The following is an 18,250-nucleotide window of genomic DNA, read 5'->3' as shown; positions in this document are numbered from 1 at the left end:
AAACATAGATCCTTCATGTTCACTAATGTCAATCCTACATGTCCCAATGGGTGAACCATTAGTAGATTTGCATTCCTAGTGTGTGAGTATTACTGCCTAAGCACCACATCCTGTCACATGTAGCCTGAGGAACATTGATTGACTAGAGATCCATGCATATTTGTGATCTTACATTGCCTTCAGGGCTGTTGCTATGGCAACTATTTTAACCTTGTATCACATCTTCAGCTGGTGTTCTTGTATTTGGCCAGCTTAATTTCTACTTATCATTAATGTAATCATGATTTTTAATTTACTCAATGAATGAATTATGAGAAAAAATATTAGTTTCATAATAACCTGTCTTTTCAACTGTTATGGATTCACTGCTGTAGTTGAATTTTCATCATTACTCAAATTTTAAAGGGAAATTCACACCTGAAGGCTGTAATACTTTTCTGGACATTATTGAATATAAAATAGATTTGCCTCAGGATGAAGAATATGATTAAAAGATAATAAATAAAATATTATATCACTTCTAGGCCTGCACATGTTGCTGTTATTGCTTAGCCTCAAAATTGGCTTCATGTTTTAGTAGATGGTTGAAATTCTGTGTTGATTATAGTTCAACTAAAACTTACTGTAGGCATGCATAACATGAAACATGATATCAATGATGGTAACAATCAAAGTCAGTTTTTAATTCATATGTTAAAAAAAAGGACCAAGCTGGAGGGCCTCCACCTGCTCATACATGCCTGGAAGTTATTAAAGCTGTATGCACTTTGAACAGAGTTGATAGAATTATAGAATTATTATGAAACTAACAGGTAGAAATATAGTATAAACAAGAAGATGGGTTGATGTGGACTGTAGTCTGCTAATGTGTTTCCAGATGACTTAAGGTTAAAAACTCCCCACTTTTTGAAAGTATTTCTCAGTTGAAAGAGAGTGAACTGGGATTAAACATCTCAAAAAAGCAAGGACTAAAACTGAATCCTGCCAAATCCCACATGTAATGCCCACTGAAGATGAAACAAGCAAGCAGATGTTGACTGAAAGACACTGAAGCAGATGGAAGTGTATATCTATCTAGACCAACTGGAAGTTTACTGTAAAGCTATGTACTATAACATTGATGAGCATACTGTAAAATACATAAATGTAACCATCACTTTCATCCCCAATAAAATAGGATCCTTGCTCAGTCTTGGGACACTTCAAAGAACCATTGCCTTTAAAAATCCAATTTTAGGGCACTTAACAGCACAGATATTATTTTCACCCATAAAGAATACCAGCTGTGTTATTAAAAGTGTTTTTTTTTATTCTAGATGGAAAAGGTCAGTCTACAAAAGTGCTCATAGTTTGCAGGAAAGAGGGTTAGGTCAACTGTCAGCAGGGTTTCAGAAAAGAGGATCAAGCGTTGCATATTTAAATCCAGTAGAAAGGGAACTGTGGCCAGAAAACGAGTAAAAATAGACAAAATGCTGAATCAAATTAATTACAAACTTAGTAGGACAAATTTATGGGACGGATTTGGGACTTATTAACAGATTGCATTTTTTTTAGTTCTTAGATCTCAATCACCTTGCTTAATGATCTTCTTATTTCTTCTGACCAGGAAAGTCCTTAACACTTAAGTCAAAGCGTTTCTAAGTGGAAATATGCTTTCTAGGTTAAATGGTCAGTGCAAGCACTTTTTAGCACAGTTACACTATTACTACTATAACAAGGGAGAACTCTGATGTGCATACATTCATGATTAGTTATGACCTAAAATGCAATGGCAAGATAGTAAGCAATGGTAAAATGAATGGTTCAAAAATGAAACAGGAAAACAGGAATCATTGGGAAAATAAGTGTGAACCAAGACTGCCCCTTTTCTACCAAATTAAGTCCATTCAGGATCCACCAAAGTTATACAAATAGTATTATTATTTGGAATAAACCAGCATCTAGCTACTGTATTTTAACATCAGTCATAAAGGTAGAACTCGGGGAGACTAATATTTTGTGAGTTGGTACACTGCATACAGTGGAAAAGTCTAAGAAACACTGGTCATTACCATCCAAGATGAAGCTTCCTGGCACATAAATATATTTCATACTGTATTAACCTCTTTATTTATTAGGAACACGGTTTGTTATGGTAATGCCTCATCACCACCTGGTTGCTTGCCAATTCAACTAAATATTAAAATTCTTCTATATGACAGGAGGGAGAAAAAAAAAGTCTCACTGCAGCAGAGGCTTTCATGCACTGTTGGAATCCATTTGCCTCTACTTTGGTACCATGAAGACTGTTGGGATTACTAATAAACAATGGCAGTGGGTTGCCACCTGGCAACCTATTGTGATTGCCTGGTGGAGGGAGGAGACCCAACCAGCTGGCCATTCTTCACCACTGGTGCCAGCCGCCATCCCTTACACTGCACATGTGTAGTGTTCAGTAGAAAGGGACGCTTGCTCTGTTGTGCATCTGTCATCCTCTGTAGGCTATGACCCTGTCAGAGTGGATGCAATACTTCTACTGTATGTTTATAATAGTGTAGTATGGTTTTGTGCAGTGTAAGCTGCTGCCATTGTGCTCTGGCTGCCGTTGCCTTATGTGAGTCTAGTACTGTGAATCCCACTTCAAAGAGGAGACGATTGGAGGGTGAATAAAAGCTCCTAGTCAGTCAATTGGCCCTGAATTGCCCGAACTTAACTGCAATATCAGCAGTGCAAAAAAAGTGGCTGGCGTGGTCAACTTTTTTCTAGGCTTAACTTGCTCAGCCCCTCACATTGACATCAGGGCCAGGTGGATGGGGAGGAAGTAGAAGGAGAGGAGGCAGTGTGCTCGATTTATCAGTAATTATGGAGTGCTATTTTCTCTGTCTCCTATCTATGTCTGCCCTGGGAAGTAGTAGCCATTCTTTAATCTTGACACCCGGTGATCATGTAACACAAGGAAGTGCCTATTAGAGGTGGAGAGAAATTGGAGGGGGCTTCTCTCCTGATTCTCTTTTAGGTGAGTTGGGGTGACAGAGATGGTGAGTATGGGGATACATGAGGGAGAGTAGAAGGAGAAAGGGGTTGACGAGAGATGGAGGTCGAGGTAGGGAGGACAATTATGAAACTGGTTTTCAAAACTCAAGAGATCTGTAAGGGAGTGGGGTTAATGGGAACATCCAGGGAATCTTCTGTAGGCTTTTGTTCTAGTATATAAAAAGAAAGACTTGCCAAAGGACTCGTGGACTAATTTGATTTTTGAGATGAACTAAAACAACTGTAATAATGTGAAATTCAGTTGTAAAGCAGAACAGGTCTTTATGCTGTTACCTCTGGGCTTGCTTTGCACTGAGTCAAACACAATCAAGAAAATGTCGAGGGTAATTATATTATGCTTTAGGATGATTGTGTATCAGATAACATAAATCAGCTGATGGAGATGCAAGCGGGCCCAATGTTGTGTTTTAATACTTCTTTTGATTTCAGTTTAAGACTGTATCTGGGAGCCAAAACAGACGGAACACCTCAGTTAAAAAAAGCCCCTCATATTCTCTTTACTGCAGTCTTTTAACAAAGAGGCAACATCTGAACCCAAGAAGCCAGATACTGTTTATTCTTTCTATGTTAATTCTATCTTAATTGGGTAAAACTGGATACCCCTACTAAGTCAATCCATATGCAGGAAATAATACATCAAAATATTCCCAATTTAATTCATTCTGAAACACTTCAGTGGGTGACACACTTGTTGCCTTCTTTTAGAACGGCAGAGGCATTGGAAATACACATTAATTAAGTCTCTTAACATGAATAATTTGTTTTCTCAACCAAGTACAGTGCTGGAAGTGCTGTGCCAACCTGGCACCTCACTGCATTAACAATCCTCTCCTAATTTTGGAGGAACATAAAATCACCAAGTGCCAAGATTATTTCGACCAGTCTCATATGTTCTTTACACATACAGTAAATGACAGACACAGACAGATCGTGTGTTTTTCAACTACGAATAAAGTATCACAAATCAGCCCAGAGTGGGACTTTTTGTTACGCCGAAATGCCGTTTTAGCATGGAATCCCTACAAAATCCTGCCAACGTGCCTGAGCCAGACAGGGAAAAGATTTGTGTTTCAGTCAGATTTGTGTTTGAATCAGACTGCCGACAGTGTGCTGACTGGGAGAAGATACACTGTAAATTCAGAAGCATCTCATATATGATTTAATCAGCCACTGTATACTGTGATTTACTGTGAACATATTCTGCTGTATTTAATTCTCAACAAATTAATTATCGATGTAATGCTACAATGATGTGGGTACTGGATACTGTGATGTGACATTATAGTTTAATACGAAGCTTGTTAGAGTTTTGGTAAAAATGAATTTTGCTGCATAGTTGTCTGGTGGTTAGCACTGTTGCCTCACAATAACAAGATTCTGTTTTCAAACCTTGGCCCTAGAGTTTTAGTGTTCTCTGTGTTTGCATGTTTTTCCCCAAATTCTCTTGTTTCCTCCCATTCTGAATAGGTATTATGAAAGCCCTTTAATGCCCTTAACCTGGAAGGAACTGCCTTTAAACTGGGGTTGGTAACTGAGTGTTGGAAATTAGATGATCCAACTTTGTTATAACGTAATGACTGTAATCATGACATTGGTGACCTTTTGTGTTTTTTAAGTCTTATGTAAAATATGACATATTACCAATGTGTGTTTCATTGATCCTGATCATTGATATTTTATTGATGCTCACTTCACCACAAAAATACATATGCACTGTGTGCCATGTTTTGCAAACAGAAAAACACAGATCGTATCTTAGAGGACAAGGACCGGGAGACATTTACATATTACATGCACATTTTCACAAATCACAAGCACATACACATACACACGTGTGTACCATCTTATAGACCCCTGTGCTGCCTTGCTGGCATTGTTAGTTTTAATGATGGAGAGGCCAGTCCAGGTGAAGCTAGCCTGAGCAGTATCCTCTCTGGTGTTTTTGCAGACTCAGCACACCAACATGACATCAATGTAGGGCAAAGAACAGGCAACAAGGCATATTCAAGTCACAGTGAAAACAAGGGCTATGGTTATAGCCTTTGGCTAGATAACAGTCTGGCTACATTCAAGGAACAATAGTTCTGAAAACAGATCACATTTAAAAGAGACATGGATAGTAACTTTAGATTATATTCTGCCAACCTACTATTGAGTTCAAGAGAGATTCCACAAAATGTGCTTGTGCTTTGATGCTCTGATCCAATGTTCTTTTGTTCAAATGGTCCATCAGACAAGTCTTTTATCATTGTAATTGAGCTTAGCGAAAGTTTAATAAGGAAGACTACTTCATTTTTAATTCTTTCACCTCTAGGCAACTCTTCCATTCATTACTCCCTCTAAGCCACGCCTCTTGGCTGCATTCCTTTCATTCCCACCTCCCTCCATTATGATATCAGCTTAAAATTCAAGAGGCAACCTCCTCTTAGTTCATCATCCAGTCAAGTAAATCCAGAATTCACTCCTTCTCTTCTTCCTACATGGGAGCTAATCACTAATCAGTACACTCTTTATTAACCCATGCAGCTGCCTCTAAGGCTCATAGCTTCCCAGTGCCTTTAGTGGCCTTTTTGGCACTTGAACAAGAACAGTCTTGCCACCCTTATCAAAAGTTGTACCAGATGCCCAGTGCACCCACACATCATGTAAAAACAAGGATTCCACAAAAGCAGACCCTTGTCACAAAAGAGGAAGTGGATTAAAAACGCTTATTGGGTAAGATGGTTCACCCAGTGGGAGCCTTACTTGTGCATAATTATTCTAAACAGCATAACATTACTGTGAACTGATACAAGTTCTCTCCACAATTGCTTTCTTAAAAAGCCAAGCAGTCAGTCTTTGCTCTAGATGACTACCCTATTTTTTTGGTGTGTCAGATGCTGCCTTACCAAATCATGCATGTATATCCTCATTAATATGTCTATGTCTCTTGTTTAATGTTTTCCTATATTTTTGTAATTCTACTGTACATGTAGTGGTGAATTTAATTCACTTTTGATGCACAGTAAGTTTTTTATACCCCAGAAAAAGAACTGATTACCTATTGTTACCTATACCTATATTACCTAATTAAAGTTTACATTGTTAAGATGCATTTGCTGTCTTTATAAGAACATAAACATTTAAAGACCTTCGAAAATCACCCCTGTTCTTCTGAGACTGGCAGCACATGCTTTGGAAATTTGTTCTGTTAGTCATTAGGCAGATATAGGCATGTTGTCATTGGCTATCATGCAATGGGGTTTTATTTGGTGCTTATAACTACAGATGAGTTGAAACTTTGTATATGGACATGCATTTTACATGGCTTTTGACTCAGTTTACCTCCGTCTTGGAAAGGAAGGAGGGAAAAGAAACGCTCAAGCATTGGAAATAAAAATGCTAGCCTTGTGGCAAAAGCCTCTGAGCTACGGCATAAAAAGAGGACAGCTTAGGGGAGGAATACAGCGGCAGTGGAAGAATTTTAAAGGCAAGAGGTCAAGAGCACTCTATTTTCAATCTTAACATGGGGAATGGGTACAAGTTGACTGCTATAACCCATATCAAGGGCACGTTTTTGCAAACGATAACCTCCCAAGAAGAGGAGGCGAAATATGGTGCAGAAAAGAAAGAGCTTTTCTCAGCAAAAATTCACAATCCTTTTAGTCATATCAGGCCTGAAAATGTCTGCTCAGGATGCCTTTTGCGCATGTGGATCTATGTACTTTATGACTATGTGCGTGCATGTGAGCGGGCTTGTGTATGACAGAGCATCTCCCCACAGCAGTACCCCTTTCACTTCATCTCTCCTCTAAGATACAATGATTCACTTCTTATTTGAAGCACTCAGTAAAAATCACTGAAAGTCATGACATGCCAACATTTATTACCACAGTTGTTAAAAAAAAAACTGTAATGAAAAAAGCTATGACCTCCATTTTTTTACCATAATTATACAGTGATGTATCTTTCAGATTTATTAGGTAATCATATTTGCATCTGCAATTAGACAGTGACAAACTCACGCAAATACATCCAAATGAACTATTTCCATCTGTTTTGTGACTTAATTGTCATTGTCCTTGGGACTGCAGGGTAATCACTAAAAATGCTCTCAGTGCTAAATGGCAGATGCATCCAATTCATCTGGAAAAACATAAAACAGCCAATTCTTAAAAGACTACTTCTTATATTGCTATATATATTACAGATGTAGTGCAGTTTTGATAGAGCTATTTGTGTCTTTGTGGGATAGAGGCTTTAATGTACATTACAACACTCAACAACAACACACACAGTTGCAAGAGACATACTGTAGGTTAATAGATGACATTAAATTACAGTTGACACAGAGTAAGTTCACTCTAACTGTGAGGGAGATTGAGCCTGGCACTGTGCACAACACCCTTAGAATATTGATATTCATGCACAATACTGACACGAGGCATACGTAATACAGAGCAGTTTAGCTTTGCAATGCTTAATCTGCAAGGAATTGAGCTGGGAGCACTTTTTTTTATTTTCACCATCTGTTCTGCGTCTCTGCAGATTTTTGCTGATTTATGGAACCCACTGAGTATGTGCTTGCTTCTCTGCTTTCCTTCCATTTCGCAAATTTATGGCTTTGAATTAGGAACAATAGAAGCAGTGACCATCGCCTTAACACCCCCGATCCTTCTGCTGCTGGAGAGCAAGGCGGTTGGTCAGATAGGGAACTCTTGCCAAAGTCTCGTGATTAGCAATTCGTCAAAGGGTGAATTGGAACGTAAACATCAAATTGGGAAGAAAATGAGGTCAGAAAATTCAGGGATGGCATTGCATCAGAGTGCGTGGAGCAAAGGCGAACAAAAATAACCCACTGCAGCTGGACAAAACCTCTCTGCACATAATGCCAGTGGTCCAGTCTCTTGAGAGGGCAGCAGCTGTTATGTATTTCTGTCAGAGAACCCCCACCCCAAAAAAAATAAAAAAATAAAAATGTGCAAAAGTGGGTTGGGTTGTTGTGAAAAGGTTAGGTGAAGCAGCATTAACACTCACAGATGTACTGGCAAAACATTTCCCTTATCTTTCCCTTTTTCTTACCGACTTTTTTCTGTGATATATAAACATCTGGCAGTAGAAATTGCTCAAGTATGACGGTCGTTAGGAGTGCAAGTGGGGAGGGACGGGTTTGAGAGTGAAATGCATTGTTCTGTTCAGGCTTCCTCTTGTGCACACGCTGATAAAATCCAGCATGGGAAAACAAGAAACATTTATTTTCCCTATCAGAGTCCTGTACCTCAGATACTGAAATAGGATGAGCAAATCATGCCCTCACCCTGATAAGGTGATACTTTCCTCACATATGTCTCTAAAATAAAAATGCAGCTCTGCAATCCAATTGCGTCTCACAGTTGCCTCGCAACAACACTTCATAACACCCTACCCCAGAGCACTGAGAGTGAGATTTGAATAAAATGTTACAGACGCAAGCAATTATGACAGATCAGTCACAGAAGGAAGAAAACAGGAAGGAGGTTGCTGTTAAATTCTGCTGGTAATTACGATAAAAAACATATTAATGGGGCTTGAGGTGAGCCACGGCTTCATTAAATGCCTGTTAAGGTTTTTTTGACATTTTTATTTTATTGAATGCACAGATTGCATAGCTGTAAAGAAAAGGAATCGTGCATGTAGCATAAAACAGGAGAGCACCTTGGGTATATTTATATTATACATATCTTACATGCACTCTCTAAGAGATAAACACATTTAGACTCCCACTGAGGCATTCTTTTTCTCCCTGTTCATCTTCCTTTGGTCTAGACCTTTTGGGTCTATTCAGTAGAAACCATACAGTGGATAACATCACTTGACATTTACATGCATGAGCAAGGAAGAACTGCAGTGCGAACAGTGTCATTTACATCCTCCAACTCCTATTCAAGCTCTTATTCATGTCAGGGGCTCCTCTGGGTGCATTTTGACTGTGACCAGCTTAGGGAATGGAATTCGCACTGGCATTTTTGCCTTTAATCTTACATTGTTTCAGTAGAAGGTTGGAACAAGAGGTAGCATTTGAAATCTGCTAAGGCTGGAGCATTTCGCCCCATTCTATCTGCCCCTTTAATGCTTTTAGAGAGGAAGGTGAGAGACAACATATTCAAAACAAAGACTGTGGCCAGCGAGGTAAATCGAAGGAAAGCAGTCAGTGGTTTCTCATCAATAAAACCACAGAGTAATTAGAGAAAGCACTTGAAAGCCAATTTGCGAGTTGACAAATGATCAATCTTCATCTGTAACGCAGCCACAGTAGCATAAAGCAGCAGTAGTGGATGTGGTGACAAATGGCTTGCCTGTGCTAGCTAGCACCTCATTCTCTTTGGTGAAAGACTCTGATGCTGGCCAACGAGGTAGAATCCTTCTGTTTTTCCTATCAGCTCAAAACACCTTGTCCTGGAATGAGATGAACATATGAGCAAATGCTGTGCTTTTTTTACTTAATGTGTTTAAGAGACATATGCTACTGATAATCAATTTAGCACTCCCATTCACAATGGTAATAAAAAGGTGAGCACTGTGTATTAAAATAACAGACTGAAGGGAAAAATCTGCCTGGAAAAAAAATAAAAATAAAAATAAGTGTCACAATGTTTTTATTTCCCTTGCTGCAGAATTCGTCATGAAGCAAATGAATTTAATTTTTATTTCATGCTAAATTGAATTGCCCTTTGGTTTAATTTATATGAATCAAATATCCAAAAACCTTATACCTTTACCATCCACAGTGTTTGCTCTCATGCTTACTCTGAAACCTTATTAATTAGTTTGCTTTATGATAGAGACGGCCCCTGTTTAGAGCCATCTCATAAACCGCCCCCGCATTGCTGCTGTTCAACTGGGCAGCTATCAAATAAACCTCACAGCATACTCCTTGTACTGCTTCACATGACAGATGCAACCGGCTCCCCTCGGCCGCTCCTCTCTCCGGCTTGCATTGATCCTTCTCCTCCCAGAATAGATTTGGACACAATAATTCAGCAGCCAGGTAAATTGGAATAACTCTGACCATTAGTGAATTACTTTGCTCTTTAAAATCAGCCATTGATCCACGAGCTGAGCTGATTGGTTGCTGACCAACCAGAGAATTTAATTATCAAACAGAGTGTTGCTTGCTCAGCCATGTTTTTCTGAAGGTCAGGGTGCCACTGCAGTCCTTTTTAGAAAAACAACAGGACCAAGGCGAGAGATTCGGCGGGGGGGGAAAGAATCCAGTACAAACGAAGTTAGCCACGGCCGGCCTTCCCATTCCTCTATCGCTTGCCAGCAATTGCAAGTGGCAGACCATTACCACGCCTTTCCAGACATGGCTGTGAGCTGTGCAATAATAATTCTCTCAATTCAGATGGACACCGGTTTGGCATATTTAGATGCAACTCTGCTCTCTCTTTCTCCTCATTCTGTCATTCCCTTGCATCAGTCTCACATAACCCTTTGGTCCCATTGAGGTTATATTAATATGAACTGTTAAAATAACCCAGAGGTGAAAAAAAATTCATTTTAGGCTGCCAGCCATCCATTACCTTAAGTCAAAGGTTTTGCTTTACTACCTGCGTTATACCTGTATCACTGTGAATTAATTCGCTCTGAGGCAGCCATGCTGATAACAGTTCAGAGAGAACTCCATCTGTTTACATCCACACAGTTCCATTGACAGATAAATTAATATTGCATATAGGTAACCAGATGTCATGCACAAGCAAGTTATAGATGGATAGTGTAGAAATACAATGTATTTGCTGTAATTCTCTTGAGTCTACCTGTCCCCCTGCAAAAGCCTTCATTCTACTGTGATCTTGTGCCTCCCTGAGATTTAGAATACAAATAAGGAGAACAAGCCTCCCCATTCTTATGAACTTTATAGAATAAAGAGGGACACTTAGGGCCCCACACAGGGGAGAGAGGAATTGATTGGCAAAGCTAGTGACGGGACCAGAATGGAGATTGAATCCCCTTGAATGAACCAGAATGGAGGAGGGGTTGCGGCATGAATAAGGCTGTTTAAAAAGAGGATGGGAAAAACAAGCCTCCCTTGTCCTGTCTTGTGATTCCCTGAAGCAGACATCCTCCCCTTTTTACCCTGCTTATTCAAGGGTAACGTGATCCCCTCTCTGTCTCTTCCTCTCTCTGTTTCACTAATCCACTCTGCAAATAACAGTAATCTGCAAATAACAGAAGATAGAGAATATTTTTGACATATATCACCAAACAAAATTGCAGAATGCATGTGAGAATAGGGATCCGTGGGAGTTATGATCTCATGCAGAAACAGGACACAAATACCTCAGGAGCGAAAGAGTTTGAAAAATATATGTTGACATGAGTTTGATGGAGTCCTCAATATTTGGCGGATTATTTTTCGTAATCAAAAATTATCATTTGTTAGAACTAACGTATTAGATGGGATTAACCAGCCCTGCAAATTTAGGCCCTTAATATCTAATTAATAAAATAAAATAAAATTTACTCCAAATGAGATGGTGGGGTAGATCCTGTGGCTGATATTGGTTGCTGATATGTGCAGTCTCTGCCATTTTCTCTTACGACAACAGGCTCCCGTGTGTATCACCCCCTTTATCATAATGAGTTCGGTATTGAATCCAACTGAAAACACATTTAGTCATACATTTTTTGGCTAAAATTATGTTTGTAATGTATTACAATTTTTTGTATTATTAAAAGGAAGAAATTAGGTCTTTGGGGAAATATAAAGAAAGAAAGATAGATAAATGATGGAGGATGGATGAAATTATTTTCACAGAACAGCAGGAATTATCCTTTTCATCTAAACTGGCTGGAGGGGTGTATCGGTAGCAAAGTAAACAACCTTGTTCTGTATGATACATGTCTTGGGCAGACAGCGTGTGGTTAGTTGTATTGAAGAGTAAGGACCACACCAGTGTTTAACTGGACGGAAGACTGGAAGTGACATCTTCAGGTATGTTTACATGCTGATTAATGTGCTGCATTCAAGCAGCTGATTAGGTATCTAGCCAGCCAACTGACGTTAGCAGTGCACTTTTTCCGGGGCAAGTTTACTTGGCTTGTTCAACAAGGTACAGGACAAGACGTGTCTTCATGTTTGTAAGTCACATAAGAAGAAGACTTTAGAAGCAAAGTTAATATGGTTGTTTTTCTGTGGCTCTTGTGTTGTGTAGCAGGGTGCTGTCTGACTCAGTGTGACGTCTGCTCTGCCCGGACTCGAATGCTGACATTACTGCTTTATGCAAGAAACCAAAAAATATTCATTTCTCTCTCTTGGTTTCTAATTTTTCTTCTGAAAGGAGAACACAGGACAAGTGATTTCTGGAGTAATTTATGCTGTAGCAGACAAAAAAAGCAATTTAATTCCAGCTGGACTTTAAGTATCCCACTCAAGGAAGTCATTTCCTTTTTGAACATATCAAATCCACTTCGGTGGAGATCAGGAAAGAGTAGGGCCCCATCATCCTTTCAATGCAGCACTGCTCTTCTTTCACCAACCTACAATGACCTTGATGTTGGTATGACACCGGCTACTGTAGCTCCTCATGTGTAACACTGGGATTGGGTGTGTTGTTCTCAAAACATCTATACAATTAAGTTTGATTTATTTGATAGCACATGTAAAATATAATCTTTTCACTTTTGGACAATTTTTCAAAATTGCATTCCAACATTTTATTGAATTGCATAGTGTCACTGTAACTAGTTTGCACTGAAAATATACAATGACTTTGACTTTGATTCTGTTAATAGCACCCCCAAATCCCCCAATTTCCTCTCAGAACATCTACATTAAGACCAGTTAGAGATTTGGTTGAGCTATGAGTGTATTTCTCAATACCAACCTCCTACCCAAAAAACCTTTCACATTAGGAGCTGGGTTTGCAGATGCAGCCACATCCTCAATACCAGTGAGAGACTGGGCATAGTGGATGGCCCCCATCCAGTTGTTAAACGGTCCCTGTGGTTCTCAGCCAAATTATTTGGCTGTCCTTGTGATGGCATTGAACTGTTTCCTACATTGGACAACAGTTCTCAGAGGACCTGGGCAACAATTATTAACCGAATGTGTTATCTCATCCCAAGCTAATTTAACATCATCCGCCCTCAGTAGTTTATTTACAGTACTGCATATTTATTCTTGGTGAGTCAGCACTTCTTGCACGTGCACATGAGTTTATTGAGAAAAACTATTTTGTGTGGCAAATACTCCTTACTAATCTCTGTTGCTTCCATATTTAAACTGAAAGAGCAGTGTGGCGTGGAGTCTGCATATTTTAAAGGGGAGAATAAGAGTGTATCTATTTCCTAATCGCAACCCATTTCCAGCTGTGCAGCTGGTGCACTGCACCACATGGCTCCAACCCCCCAAATACCAAAAGTCCATCATCCCACCCCATGTGAACAGTGTTTTTCAGCAGTGTGCAGTGATTCAGTAAAGTGATCAGACTGTGATGTGGACATGCAGTTACTTTCATTTTGATCAATCCATCAGCCTTTCTTCTAATAATGACATGTTTTCTCAGTATTCAAAAAAATGTCACTAGTATCTTTCATAGTTATGTGATCTTTCCTTTTTTATAATATATTTTTCTCTTTATCAATACAAATGGGATCTTTTAATATTAAGAGAAAAAATGACGTAAAGAAAAGATGAGAACATCCATGTAATCATGAGTGATAGAAAGCCACGATGACTCATATTTGTCCAGTATTCCTTTTAATTCCTTGTTGCTGTCGGATGAATCAGAGTCCTTTTATCTAGCAATACATTTAGGTTTAAGGTTTGATAATGTTCAGTTGCAAAACTCACAAAACAAGCAGATAATCTGGCATTTCATGCATACAAGTTGCACAAGTCTCAATATACAAATAGAAACTTGCCTTATACAAATAAGCACTGGGAATTTACTCTCATCATGTGGCAGTATGAATGTAAATGTACTCACTGTAGGGGGTTTGGGGACAGCAATGACGACTCTGGTGACGACGCTGGTGGAAATGACAAAGCTCCTGGGTCAACTGCAAAACTGATTTTCATGGTAGTGGAGCAATTCAGAGTTTGGGGTTATGTGATTAATATACAAAAAATAATAAGGGCATGCAAAGGTAAGGTAAGTTGTGTGTCTGAGAGAGTTGTATTTATTGTATTGTATATGAAAGGATTTAGTCATCTTTCCTTACCACATTGACAAGTCTGTCAGCACAAAATTGTGTGATCATGTGTAATAGTTAGTCTTCAAACACCAGACAACAAAAACCAAAATAATATTTTCCCATTACATTTGTCTGGTCATGCAAAAAACACAAAAAAACACCATACAATTGTTTTTTTTTTTTTTAATAAAATGTTATGTAATATAACATACTGTTTAAAAAAATCCGCAAATGAAGCAACCATTATAAACAATTATCGTTTTTAGACACATTTGCTCAATTTTCACTGAAACCCTATCTTTGCACAAGCATATTATTATCAATCTCCTGCTCAGCATCTTCCCTCTCTCATATTGTGTATTGTTTCATTTTGACAGCCAAGCTCAAATTAGTCTTATGTAATTAGCCTAAAACCGTCCTGTTAAGTATACTGTCATATTTTGACATTGCCACTGAGTATCTGGTTGATGGGGGCTTGTTTTCCTTCTGTCAACGTGTAGTTATAGTTGAAATTCAGTATTCTTAGTTGATAGTTGAAATTTAATTACAATCAGTCTAAAAACTGATTATTATATAATATGCCAGTATAATTATAATTAGTTACACAAGTTGAGATATTCAAATTATCCTAGATTATTTCTGGTCATTTGGCAACTAGGTGAAGCTGTGTTTAAATAATAGAATACAGAATTAATTTAAGGCGTCATAAGAAACTGACACACTCATTTTAACTGTGATGTGACAAAGAAAAATCTGCCTCTAAGTATGCCACTGTGATTTCTTTAACTTTTGCAATCAAGTTGTTCATCATCTATTTAACAGAGAAAGATTAGGCCCATTAAATTTTCCCTGCTCTTTTATGATGTGTTATTGTCTAATAAACCATGAAAGGGGGAAGAATTGTTGCATACAGTAGCACTCGATAGCACACTGTTGGGTGCTCCACGGCCGACGGCCAAAGTTCTTAAATGCAATTACTGATGAAAATCGTTTCCTTATCAGTAACTAAGAGACATAATTTCACTGCCAAGTGGATATTAATGTTCACAGTCAATGCACAATCTGGAAATATGTCATTTTAATGCTCTTTTTGAAATAATAAAACCTTTTCAAGATTTGTTTTTCAATTTTTTCCATTAAGCAGGATGTGATGATGGTAAATGTTCTGCTTTTTTGCAGTGTAATGGAGTTGTGGCTTTTTACTTTAAGATTATTATAACTAGAGATAAGTGGGATATTATGCTATACTGTATAATATATCAATGTTAGTCAAACTATTGTATTTTTAGCTTGAGTTACATTTACTGTAAACTGTCCAATCCAGGCAGCGTTAGGTGTATCTTATCTGCTGCCTCATGGATTTTTTAAATAAAGAAACACCATAAATCTAGCCTTGCTCAGATCTGTTTTTAGACGATGTGTTCCCACCGACTGCTACTTTGCTGATCTGTGCACCAAGTCTTTTTAAATGCATTGTCTCTAAAATATTTATAGAACACAGGGTCATATTTGGTATTATAATGCCACTGTAATTCTAAGGGCAATAATACAATTGTATTAACCATCCCTTGCAACTTTAGTGGAACCAAATTGAGTTCCTATTTGTATTTGATGAAAAAGGCACCAATTTGTACCACAATATTTTTAACAATTCATGAAGTCGCAAGTCAATAGTTGAAAGTTTCCTCCAGCCGTAATTGACACCACTGGGTAAAGGGAGATGGTGTTCTTCCACATTAGTGGCTGGGTGTCATAACATATCATAAAGCAGTCTTCTAACCTTGTCAGAACTTATCATGACACCAATTAGCTTAAAAAAAAGACAGCCACACAGCTGAAGATGTACTTCATGCTCGTCTGCAAAAGGGTAACAGTCCTTGTATGGAGAGGCACAATATGCGTGGCTTTCAAAAAAACTCCAGGGAGGCATGAAGGGTGAACAATCCAGAGAAAAAGAAAATAAATACACATCATGTCACTGTAAAGTGACAATGACAAGGGCACTATCTTATTTGTTCAGTACAACGCAATTAACCTAACTCTATGACATCTTCTTGTAAAATAGACTCTGTCATGTAACAGCTCTCTTTTTCTGTACCCCCCCCCCCCTCCCTCTTCTCTTTCTCTCCTATCAGGTCTCCACATAATGGAGCGAGAATGAACAGAGAGCGGCTTAAAAAAAAGCATGAACTGGAGGTTTATTGAGGTCATCTGCTTCCTGTTTATATGGGACCATATAACAGTTCAGTCTTCCCGCCAGGACCCGTTGGCCACTGAACAACATGTCACCAAGCAATATGACTGGCTCATCTCTGACCGTGGACCTTTCCACCACTCTCGGAGTTACCTGTCCTTTGTGGAAAGATTCCGCCAAGGATTTACGACCAGATATAAAATTTATAGGTGAGTTCACTTTCAGCCTGTGTACCGATGCCACACTGGCTTTTTAAGAGTGCGTCTGTTTTAATGGTTTTTCTTTTTTGAGATTTTAGTTGCAAAAAGCTGCACTGTGTACATTTTTAACCTATTAAGCGTGCATTTTTTATATTTACTTGCGGCCATTCTCAGCACTGTGCACATCTTTTTCTTATATTTATCTTATAAGTAGCACTTTCATTCTCCTTTGCTATTATTATATAAGTTTTAAGTCTTTTTTGGACCAATTTGAATCCCCTAGTCACATGCAATCCCCTAGTCACATGCAATGTGACTAGAGAAAAAAGTCTTTTTTTTCATTCATTCTTCTTAAAAGAAAAAAATGAAAGAAAAAAACTGAAAAAGTCAATAGTTGAAGGATGTTATTATTGAATTACAGCCCAAAATATTTGTACTCTGGTACAGTATTAGTTGGCTTGTAAGTAAAAGGTACTGTGTTTGCAGTTATTGCTATTGTTAAATGATTGAGAAGTATTGGAAGATGCAATGTACTTGAATGAGAAGTGCAGCCTAACTGGTAAACAAATTACAATGGTTTGATATTTGTACACATTTGAACAATTAAAGAGGTTTTCCAGCAATTTGCTATTGTGCTTTCATAAAGCTGGAAGAAATTGCAAGAGACAGATTTAAAAAATAATCAAAATAGTCAAATTAAGGGCAGGCATGGATTTTAGTCAAAAACCCAAAAATGAAGAATGAATGAAAAATTGGATTGGATGATCTACTGGCAGACATTGAATATAATATTCATAGGTATGTATGAACCACCATGTTTTTACAGTAGCCCAGAATGGACAACCAAAAACATGCTCTAGAAGGGGCTGTTTCCATTTTACTACACCATTAGATACCACTAAATCCTACACAGTGGACCTTTAAAAGGTTTGTAAATTATTCACTAATAAAAAAACAAAAGGGTCCAAGGCCCAAAATGTGTTTAGTCACATTAAGCTACAGGGGTTAAATCATAATAGGGAATAATATGATTCATCCCTTCCCCTACTTTTCAATTTCACACATACGAATTTACATAATAACAACTTCATATACTATTAGTTCTCCATTTTTATGCTAGCCCTAAACTACTATTAGTACCATTACAAATACCTCTTTAAACCTCTGATCATGGATTTCCGTCAGTGCTTTTATACTTTTATCCAGATTTGTGACTAAACAATACAGTTGGAAATTCAACAATTGCTAAATAGTTTATATTATTTACCTTACATTTTTGTAAGCTTTGCAGTTGCGTTCATCTCCTCATATATCATTTACACAGGTAGAGGTAGATGGCTCTTTCTCAGAATGATGTGCTTTGATTTCCTTGCATCCCTCTGCAGTCAGAAGTATAGATAGACTGAAACAGAGTAAGAGAGTCATTTGCCACATTCCTTTGACAGTTCTTTTGCAGAGTTTGTTCTCTCTCTCTCTCTCGCCTATGTCTCTCTTGGTAACTTGCCACAGCCCCCAGTCCCCACTGGCTTTCCTGCCTTGATATTGTCACATGAACAGTAAACAATGTATTTGCATAATGTGTAACTTGACAGAGATGGGATGTTGCACAGAGACATGAATCTCAGAGGCAGAACTTCTGAAGCTCCTTCCCACAGACACTGTA

At 38.3% G+C, this 18,250-nt stretch overlaps 1 protein-coding gene across 1 annotated transcript in view; it reads left to right on the top strand.

Annotated features, from left to right (window-relative positions):
* The window catches only part of brinp1 (bone morphogenetic protein/retinoic acid inducible neural-specific 1), a 104,613-nt gene that overhangs the window by 8,413 nt on the left and 77,950 nt on the right, over window positions 1-18,250 (top strand). Inside the window, exon 2 of the mRNA XM_035667392.1 lies at window positions 16,329-16,596. Coding sequence (XP_035523285.1) covers window positions 16,379-16,596 — 218 coding nt within the window. The 5' untranslated portion in view covers window positions 16,329-16,378. The remainder of the gene's footprint in view (window positions 1-16,328; window positions 16,597-18,250) is intronic.

Source organism: Morone saxatilis, unplaced genomic scaffold (genome assembly GCF_004916995.1).
Source record: "Morone saxatilis isolate NCDOM2014 unplaced genomic scaffold, NCSU_SB_2.0 Contig21, whole genome shotgun sequence".
NCBI classification, from domain to species: domain Eukaryota; kingdom Metazoa; phylum Chordata; class Actinopteri; family Moronidae; genus Morone; species Morone saxatilis.
This window is presented reverse-complemented; position numbering and strand designations above follow the sequence as displayed.